The following is a 9,918-nucleotide window of genomic DNA, read 5'->3' as shown; positions in this document are numbered from 1 at the left end:
AATAATTTACATCTATAATAAAAGAGTATTCTATAATTTTAGCATCATGATTAGCAGTTTGTAAATTGTGTAAGAATGAGTTTTATAGACACGCGCACACCCATACATTACTCTAAATTTTAACATTTAAGTAATAATAGAAAAATTTAGATAGAAGAAGTTTATCGATTAAATAACGATATTTTTATATCAATCAGCTGTACATCTCAAATTTCTTAATTATTTTATAAATTTATGGCAAAAATATATTTCTCAAACCGATTGAAAGATTTTAATTTTATTGATTTACAAAGTTTAATATTAAGCGTTAACGCAAACAAAAGTATCGATCATATATGTAACCATTTTAAAAATGTAGTTTTTCTCCGTCAGATGGCGAGTAGATCGAGTATGTTTACGTTTAAATGGAATAACATCTAATACGTGCGGTTATATGTGAGAAAGAAAAAAGAAATTAACCATTTATTATTTATATATTCGCAGCCGCCCCCCCCCTCCCCACCGTAATAATAATACGGGGCGATTATTTATTAAAGTGAGATATATGTATATATATATATGAATCGGGAAATTAAATTTTTTAATTTTTAGATTACGCTTTTTTAGGTTATATTTCTGACATTTTCTCGTTTTCTTTTATCTTATATAGAAGCTATTTCAAGAATGTCCATCACGATTCAACGAGTATTTTACTCTCGCGTGCCTAAAAATTATTGGAAAAGTTTAATGAGCCAAAGTTTTAGTGTAAGAACTAATGAAACTCTTACTAGAGAAAAACCAACCGATGACAGTTGCAAAACTAATATTCCGGCTCCTGAAGCGGGTAAATTTCAAGCAGCGACCTTGAATAAGTTCGATAATTCATTGATTATACAAAATCTAGAATCATTGAAAACGGCTCAACCAAACGAAGTAATTCTCCTTCACACGAAGTTTTCTTATTCACACTCTCTTCGCGTATTATATGTATATATGTACACACACACACACGCACACACACACACGCACACGCACGCACGCACATGTGTCATATTTCTTAAAGGCTTCCTACATTATTCCAATAGGTTATTATAGACGTTCGTTACTGCACTGTAAATCCTTCTGATGTATTATTGAGTAAAAACTTGTACGTTTACGAACCAAAATTGCCTATTACGCTTGGATATGAGCTAGTCGGTGAATTAGTTTACGTAGGAAAGGATGCGCAAGACAAAGGCTATAAAATTGGGGACAAGGTTATAGCACTTAATAAAGAACGATATGGAGGCTTTGCGGAACAATGCGTGGCAGAAGTAACCGTACGTATGCATCGTCGAAAGAAAATTTTTAATCCAATAATGTCAATCTAATAAACGTATTTTTTCATTTAAGGATATCTGGAAAATACCATCAAATGTTAAATCGTTGGATGCCGTATGCCTTCTTAACGATTATATGAGCGCCCTTATCGCATTGGAAAGAGTAGTGACTATAGATGAAAATGATATGATTTTAGTAAATGTGGGCTTAAGCGGTATAGGCCTGGCGACTATTGATCTTGCAACCAATGTATTTAGATCGCAGGTAATATTTATTCCCTAACATTTTACTCTTCCACAATTGATTTCCGTAAAATGAAATATATAATTTGTAACTCCAGGTAATTGGTATATGTGTCAATAACGACGACGCCGTTCTTGTTCGTAATAGGGGTGTATTTGCGTCCTTGGCATACAATGAACGAGACTTGTTAAAGTCCATAGAAGAAATTGCCGGCGATAAAGGCATTAAGGCTGTTTTTGATGGAGACGGCGGTGAATATTTTAAGAAAGTTTTAAAATGGTACAAATATCCCTGATATTTTCAATGGTTATACTTCTTTCCCAATGTTATTGCTATTTCAAAAACACATTTATCGAAAAGAAAATGAATAATTTTAGTTACACTGATATATATAAAAGCGGCACATCATTGAAAAATTTACTGCGCGACGATAATTTTACCGTGGCGATACATCATTTATCTCGTGAAGGTATAAAATTCAATATCTAATATTTATTTATGAGCATAAGATCGTTTATTATAGCGTCTCTCATGAAGGGCGCGTAGTAATTGCTGGCGCTGCTGCTACTAAGACGCAAGATGTACAATCGAAGATTGAACCAGGCTCTTTCAGTATCACCGGTTTTAACCTCAATGAATACAGAAAGAAGGATCCAGATAGCTATCGGCAAGTTATATGTTATTTCAGATTCTATATAAAATATATTCCCATTGCCTGCTATATTAAGCTTTTCAAGACGTCGTAATGCTCGTCGAAAAGATCGCGTAGCAGTACATCTTATTCGTTTTATATCGAAGATATAAACCTACGCTTATTCTTTATCGCGACTCTGATATAAATAAAAGTATCCTTATTAATTAACCATTCCATATGCAATAATGGCATTAGCATTTTTTCTTAAACACGTACATAAAAAAGAAAAAAAAAAAAAGAAAGAAACGATTAAGTTGGAAGCGCGCGCAATAAAACTTACAGTGCAATTATATATAGGCAAGCCGGAGATGAAGTATTAGATTTTTACGAAGAAGGTCTCATTATTCCAATTCATTCTATGACTTTTGGCCTGTACAAAGTAAACGAGGCTTTACGTTTTTCCTCCGAGGGAAGAACTTCTGCAAAGGCGAGTGCTTGAATAAATTTTTTCACATCTTATTCGTTTTTTATGAAAGATATTTGTGGGTGTTATAAGAAAGGGCGTTAAAAATGTTTCATTTGCAGGTCATTATAGATATTAAGAATAAAGAAGAAGAGAGAGTTAATGTAGCCGAGGTTTGAAAATAAATTATATAAATATCCTAATAGATCTTATATTATCATTATATATTATATGCGCTTCATTAAGTTTTATTTTTTATCGCTTTGGTATTAATTCGATAAAAGAGTGTTGTACAACGATCGCTTAGTCTATTGTAATGGACTTACATTAACCGACATATACTGATATTGCATAACATTAAATGACTCGTTATTAACGCATGTAAATTATTACACGATCCCTAGTATCATCGAATTACCTTTATTATAAGATAATCTATTTAGTAGAAGAATTGTTCAATATTGTTGGATATTCTGAGAAATGATTTATTAAGAAATCTTATTTCTTTTCTGGCACAACTTCGCTGATACCATACATGCCAGCTAGTAATCGTCCATGTGAAGGTGGTACTGGTTCCTTTGGTGGTAAATATGGGCCCTTCTCACCCATATATACATAACTATGTACATATAAACAGGTTAAGGTTTATATTACATATATAATAAATATATCTGTCGAAAAGAATTTAATGTAAGTGCTTTTGAAGGATACGGTAATCTCAGAACCCAATAAGCACTTTGCGAAAGTTTGATCGGTTCTTCACAACCGGTTACAAATATGGGAGACGGTGGAGGCCCCGGTTGAACTCGAGGATTTAATGTAACGTGAACCGGTGCTTTTGGAGTAACCACATGGATTCTCATAAGTTGAGCTATCAAAGGTTGTGCCTGCCTGCAAAGATACATACATACATTGCGTTTATTATCGATTAAAGTCTATAATATAAAGTTTGTTTACGTTAAATACAATATACCTGCACGGACATGGAAAGTAAAGAGGCATATCTGTGGTACTGGATGTTACTTTATTTCCGCTATCCTTTACTATCCCATTACCGGTTGCCTTTAAAACTTTGTCAGGCGCAGATGCCATAAATCTATGGCCTCTCGGACATTCGTATTCGACACCAACAAATATCTTAACAACAAATTCCTTCCCACTTTTGGATTTTCTACCTCGGATCGTATTAAGATTTTGAAAATTTTTACCACGTGGACAATACCCGTGAACTCCATGATCATTTATAGTAGGCCACAAAGATCCCCTTTCCTTTTGATGCTCTAATCTAATGAAATCAAATCTTTCATGCATCATTTAATACTATTTTCATATATATATTAACGTAACGTAATGGAATAATTTGTTATATTCTTCTTTTTTTTTTCTCTTTTCTTTCCAACACAAACCTTACTGTCACATCCCATGGCAAAAGAAATGCAGAAGTTGGCAATACGCCTGCCTGATGTTGCAAGCCCAAATTATGCGAGTACAAACTGCTTGGGCCAAGACAAACCAGAGACCAGCTAGAAAATTGCGGTAATAATCCAGCTGGAGACTCCGTATGTAACATCCCTGGTAGATATTCCGTCGTTGATGGTTGTCTCACCAAAGACTTTTCTGACATATCGCGTATAGTTTGTCAATAATATGTGTATGTATTTCTATACGTACGTAGTAAAGATGCACATCTAAAGTAAACTATCTACTACCTTTGGTATTTTCTGCATCATCGGAAACTTCTATAACGACTTTGTGCCCGTCGCTAGGAGTAAGACTCGTTTTGTTACTCAATCTCGGAACATCCTCTTCCGTGGGATCACTTTTCAATGGAGAGGGTGCACCACTTTCATACGCCGTTATGTCGTCTTGTAATAAATTATAAGAAGAAAAAAGAAAGAACTTGAAAGATGTTCGTCGAAATTTATTAAAATTTCGTCCTTAAAAATTTTAATTCATATTATACCATTGTCATAATTACCATTTAAAGTATTTTCCACCCCAAGACTGCAAGGTTGCGTCTGACCTTGAGGTGTTGTGGATAAATTAGTCCTACTAAGGGAATCTTTACGTTTTGTTCCTGAAAATAATTGTGCCGCTCTATAAGAAAATAAAAGATAATATTATGAGACCATTTTCATATCATTATCATTTATTGATAGGTAGAACATATGCATTATCGATTTATACCTGAAATTATGCGTACTGGGCTGAAAAATAGGAAATTGTATACTTTCCAATTGTGCACAGCCACATTGCTTTGCTAACATCTGAAAATAGTCGTAATTGGCCTGTCGCAAGCCAAAAGGATCCTCCCTTGGTCCTTGACATCTTCCACAATTACAGGCACATATATATCGTACTCCGCTGCAGTGCTCCATGATCGGTAATTCACTGTAAATTGGATCGAATTGGATGGAATCGTCAATTCATTTAATATAACATGAAAGACCTAGTATTATATATATATATATATAAGAAGGCGTAAGAAAGGGAAGGTAAAAGAAATGAAGGCATTATAAATTTACGCTTTACCTATTATCTCCTCCTGGTTCAAGTTGTTCGCCACCTCCAGCACCTTCGCTCCCTCCTTTATGAATTGGATTTGTGCATGGGTTCCCAGTTAATGACAATACCTCGCACATTTGTCGTCCGGTTCGCCAATGTTTATCACATTCTGCTTGCAATTTTTCACTAAATTCTTCAAACAGTGGACCTCGTGCATGCATTTCAAAAACTGCCATAGCATGTGCCAATTTCGATTCATGATATGCTCTAAATAAAACACCGGGTTTCTATGTATAGAATTACTTTTTAGTTGGGTTTAGTCTTTCTTTCACGCATAACTATTTATAATCATTTGATTTATACATTATTACGAATGTGATTACCTTGTGTAATGTTGCGGAAGGTTCTCTTGATAAGTTTGTAAGGCTCTTGGGAGTACTTTACTACATCTACTTTTACTGAATTTAACATCGGTATCCAATAAACTATGTAAAGATAGTAATTCTTTGTCTATTCCTTTTATAAAGTATTCCAAAATTTTGTTTGCCACATTGCAGAATAACGATAACGTAGGTATCTGTTGAAAAATATGTAAATATTAACATTTTTTGTTCTTCTTTTTTTTTTTGTTTGTTTTCTTCTTTTTTTTTTTTTTTTGTTTTGTTTTTTCGTTTTGTCCTCTTTAACAAAATATGATCATTATGATCAATATAAAATTCGTAGCAACCTCGAAGTAAGCCGGTACCGAATGTCTACCAACGTTGTCGTCGAAGCCTCTGCCAAAAGCAAGATTTATATGTTGCTGGAGGAACGATTTAAACGAACGTGTTTCTGAAATCAATCAAATGGTTATTTCCCTTATAACGCATTATGCGCACATGTGCGTGGGCAAATAATAAATTAGAAAGATCATACACCAATCTCGGTGTCGTCCGTTTCAAGATTTGTGTCTAAACTGGCGAGACTTCTTGACGTATTACCACCAGAACTAACTTTACAGCTTTGAATTAATTTTTTCATCATGTAGCCTAAAATATCTCTAGATTCAGTAGGACCATTATGTACATACACAAATTCTTGATTCGCTGGTATTGCAAATAGCGAGTTTGAACTAAAAAGAAAAAAAACACAAAAAAAGAAAAGGAAAAAAAAGAAAGAAAAAAAAAAAAAAAGAAAAAAAAAAGAGAGAAAGAGGAAAAATAGGTAGATAAATAAAATAGAAAAGAAAGTAAATACAATGCCAATCCTTGTTTACCTTATATTCGTGACTATTCTATTTTTTCTCAATACATGATAAATCTGATCTTCCAAGGAATGTTCCAATTTTTTAATATTTCCTCCGTTATCTGCATCCTGAAGTAGCATAGGTATGGGACAACTTTCAAAATAGAATAATACCCTCGGAGAACAAGGTCTAGCATTCGATATCCAATCCTTTGGTATACCAGATATACTACTCAATACGTCCGAAAGCTGAGGAGAAATTTTTTGCCTATGGAAAAAGGAAATAATTTTTCGTTGGTCCAACAGAGCTTTAACGTTTATACGTTTAATCTAAATTTTGTTAGTCTCTGGTAATAATATCGGCGGGGAGGATGTAATCTTACCTTACTATATCCATGGCACGAAATAGATGTATATAACTGTAATCAAACGTATGAGTCGGATGTGTAAGTATTATAACGTGAGATATATGAAATAAGACTAGCAAAGCTCTAGAATATTTGTATCTCATGTGCGCCCACACGCTGAGAAAGTCTTTGCAATCTTGTCTTTCGACGAATCTATCGTATTCGGTCAAAAGAGTATGAGAATCCAAGAATCCCCGTAAATGTAGATACACGGTTTTGTCTTTAACATTATGATATCCTTCGATTTCGCACTGAAATTTTTCTTTCACATTGAAATATTCTATTACAACGCACCTTTATTCAATTATCTTAAATCATCTCTTGGTATTGTATATTATTCGTGTCAATTTATTTTATTGGAGAAAATATTATTACCATTGATGTTTCATCTACATTCGGCTCATTCAAAAGGTCCACTTGGAGGATTGAACTCAACATATCCGTTTTACATCCTTTCATACGATATTGGGATTTACCAAATACAGACACAATAACGACCTTTTTATTTGCGTGTGAAAAACTAAAATGTTATAAAGCGTTGTATCGTAAAGCCTATTTTATAAACAATTTATATTAGATTTACCTGCCAGGGTCAATTGGAAGTGTAAATTTTTGTGGTCGCATTTTTCTATTCATTCGTCAAATCTTGTAGACGAAAGCACGCAAACCGTTAGGTTAGGGACGCGCCCGTTCTTTCATCGATATTTCGAAGCTCTTTTAATCATAATATTAAATCTTTTGAATCGGCAATTAATTTGCAGATAATATACGACGACTCATAGATGTTTCGTCTCTTGCGATTAATAAATGTCGAATATTGTGATCGAAAACGGGAGGATCGATAAAAATAACATATACATACGCATGACGGAGAAGGAGATGAGCGTTAATAAGAGCTACGAAAAATTATCTAGGGTTACGTACTATATAGGATTAGTTTTCGATTGCATATCATCAAAAGGTAAAGGGAATATGTGCCATATCGACCGACGGTAAGTTAGACTTTCGTGTGGTATCGCCATATGGTAACCTTGCATAAGGTGATGTGTATATATAATCGTAACGGTACGCAGCTATGTTGTCGTTTCTCATTTTACGTCCGAGGGTCTTTCTTCACGAAGAATGTGCAACGGTGATTCAACAAGTAGCCTATCGGTTCGTTGAGAAACGCATTAACGGGGTCCTATTACTTAAATTATATAAATGCATAATGACGAGAAAAGGATATTTTCTCGTTCGTATAGGTTACGCGAGGAGAAATTTCGAGAAATTTCGAGTTTGGCCATAACTGCAACGATAATAATAATCGGTAGGATTTCAACGAATGGAGATAAGCTCTCGTGTACTCGCCGGTGTACCGATAGCGAACTACACTCTTTCATTAGGTCGCGATGGCCCTAAAGAAGGACAAAAAAGTAAAGTGACGATCCTTTCTTATATCTATTATATGATATTTCTTAAGAAGATGTAGAATATAATTCGCGTGCGCGCGCGCGCGCATCGATTAGACGCGATCGGTTCGCAGCGTACTTTAAAGCCGGTGTTCCGATGAATGGGCGAATGAATAAACGAACGGTAGGGGGCGGTAAAAGAGAACGCGGACCGAGGGCAGGGCGCGGAAGGGCTTACGGTGGTACGGGGTGGCGCGGGCTTAATTGCACCGCATCACAGAACGTAGTATTTCGTAGTACGTCGGTTCGCATGCGAAGCCGCGCACACCCCTTTGGCCCGTTTCGCGAAGATCGATTTACGTACATTACAGGAATATTCGCGTATACGATCGCGCTCCATAAGGAGGGATAATCAAACGAGGTCCATGGGCTTCGCGAGAAATCTAAATAGATTTCTTCGAAAAAGCAAAATGAACGATGGCTTCGATCTACGATCTACAACGATAGATCGGGAATCGATGCGAGTTGGGCCGCGCACAAGTAAACCCGGTCGGTCACGCACGAACGCTTCGCCGTGGTAATGCTGGGCTCGAGAGTAACAACCCTTGTTGCTTTTCGAAGGCTTACGATATATTGGTATGAAAGGAAGGAATTGAAAAAGGAGTGTAAAAGCCGCCGTCTGGCATTCATTCAAATCGTCACCTCGTCATAGTTATCACGCGTTAGAATTGCAATTTTTTTCTTCCCTTTGGAATCGTACACCTGTTGTCTTGAAACATACATATAATGCCATTACCGTATGTCATTTATATTTTCTTCCCTTTTATTTTATATTCGCGAATCGAACGGAATCTCTTTATCCGTTTTTCATAACCGAGATGGACTAAAACATTCAAGTATGGGTATGTGAATACATAACGTAAACTGGGAAATATAATATAAAAGATAAAAACGGAAGAAAAAATATTTATCGGTTCTCGGTACAACGTTCGTAGCAGGTAGATCGATTTCCTTAAGCGTAATCTTAATCGTAAGAGATACATAACGCTGCCATTTACAAAGCCGACCAATCTCTGCCTCTAATCTTTGCCACAGTCCTCCAGGACGTTTTCTGGTGCGTCGACGAGCAGTCTCTCGCAATCAACGCGCGACAATTGACCTCTGATTGTGATTCTCCTTTTCGAGGGAGGATAGAAACCCTTGTCGAATGTTAAGACACTCGAGAAAGACAGAAAGGATTCGTAAAATACAGCTAGATCGAAGGAAAGATTTAAAGACTCGAGTTTGGATTTATTCTCATATAGAACGAGGAGTGTCATCGTAGAAAAGCCCTTGGTCTAGAAAACGAAATTATTCTGTCCGTTCGGATGCGATCGAAGGGATCGATCGAACGACCAGAAAAAGGAATTCTACGCGCCGGAATCCTTGGATAAACGCGGAGAAATGTACACGAGCATGTACCACATAAATGGTAAGTAGGTTTATATTTTATCTTAAGCATTAGGACAGGGAGAAAGACACAGAGGAGAGATTATTGCTTGTAACGAAAGGATGCAAAAACATTGCGCAAGGGCGAATGATTGCTTGTGGGATCAAGCGAAAAGGTTCAATGTACGTACTTACGTTGCTATATTAACGCGTATCTTATATATATGCTATTTTTCAATGGAATTAAAGTTGAGAGAACGGGCGAGTTGGGTTGATCGTTACGTTCCTCGTCGTCGTCGTCGTCGTCGTCGTCGTCGTCGTCGT

General features: G+C 35.9%; 2 protein-coding genes across 6 annotated transcripts; one reads left to right on the top strand and one right to left on the bottom strand.

The window, feature by feature from the left end:
• Positions 1 to 369: 369 nt before the first annotated feature.
• Positions 370 to 3,015, top strand: LOC124950973 (quinone oxidoreductase-like protein 2). Of its 5 annotated transcripts, none has more exons than XM_047498607.1 (9): positions 370 to 535; positions 650 to 912; positions 1,065 to 1,298; positions 1,372 to 1,563; positions 1,640 to 1,821; positions 1,920 to 2,011; positions 2,089 to 2,209; positions 2,534 to 2,663; positions 2,762 to 3,015. In XM_047498607.1, exons 2-9 carry the CDS (start codon positions 664 to 666, stop codon positions 2,816 to 2,818), a joined length of 1,257 nt encoding a protein of 418 aa, XP_047354563.1. In that variant the 5' UTR covers positions 370 to 535; positions 650 to 663; the 3' UTR covers positions 2,819 to 3,015. The 5 variants fall into 5 exon arrangements, with proteins under 5 accessions (XP_047354563.1, XP_047354565.1, XP_047354562.1 ...); XM_047498606.1 differs by having other exon boundaries at positions 371 to 535; positions 2,080 to 2,209; XM_047498609.1 differs by lacking the exon at positions 1,920 to 2,011 and having other exon boundaries at positions 2,066 to 2,209.
• Positions 2,835 to 8,056, bottom strand: LOC124950946 (nonsense-mediated mRNA decay factor SMG8). The gene is made up of 15 exons (XM_047498536.1): positions 7,359 to 8,056; positions 7,151 to 7,295; positions 6,752 to 7,026; positions 6,400 to 6,636; positions 6,062 to 6,255; positions 5,872 to 5,975; positions 5,528 to 5,721; positions 5,172 to 5,411; positions 4,827 to 5,030; positions 4,618 to 4,736; positions 4,349 to 4,504; positions 4,046 to 4,256; positions 3,613 to 3,924; positions 3,351 to 3,530; positions 2,835 to 3,258 (listed from the first exon to the last, which is right to left on the bottom strand). The coding sequence occupies exons 1-15, from the start codon at positions 7,409 to 7,411 to the stop codon at positions 3,138 to 3,140; spliced, it is 2,745 nt and encodes a 914-aa protein (XP_047354492.1). The 5' UTR covers positions 7,412 to 8,056; the 3' UTR covers positions 2,835 to 3,137.
• Between the last annotated feature and the right edge of the window lie 1,862 nt (positions 8,057 to 9,918).

The sequence above is a fragment of the Vespa velutina genome, chromosome 8 (assembly GCF_912470025.1).
Source record: "Vespa velutina chromosome 8, iVesVel2.1, whole genome shotgun sequence".
Lineage (NCBI taxonomy): Eukaryota > Metazoa > Arthropoda > Insecta > Hymenoptera > Vespidae > Vespa > Vespa velutina.
The sequence above is the reverse complement of the archived record's forward strand: the minus strand, read 5'-3'. Positions and strand labels throughout refer to the sequence as shown.

Excerpts from the sequence above, each read along its gene's own strand:
- LOC124950973 (XM_047498606.1), top strand. The coding sequence starts at position 664 with ATGTCCATCACGATTCAACGAGTATTTTACTCTCGCGTGCCTAAAAAT. Across the intron at positions 913-1,064 it reads AAACGGCTCAACCAAACGAA|GTTATTATAGACGTTCGTTA; the intron begins GTAATTCTCCTT and ends TTATTCCAATAG. Across the intron at positions 2,664-2,761 it reads AGGGAAGAACTTCTGCAAAG|GTCATTATAGATATTAAGAA; the intron begins GCGAGTGCTTGA and ends TTTCATTTGCAG.
- LOC124950946 (XM_047498536.1), bottom strand. The coding sequence starts at position 7,411 with ATGAATAGAAAAATGCGACCACAAAAATTTACACTTCCAATTGACCCT. Across the intron at positions 5,722-5,871 it reads CGGTACCGGCTTACTTCGAG|ATACCTACGTTATCGTTATT; the intron begins GTTGCTACGAAT and ends ATTTTTCAACAG. Across the intron at positions 5,412-5,527 it reads CTTCCGCAACATTACACAAG|AGCATATCATGAATCGAAAT; the intron begins GTAATCACATTC and ends TGTTTTATTTAG.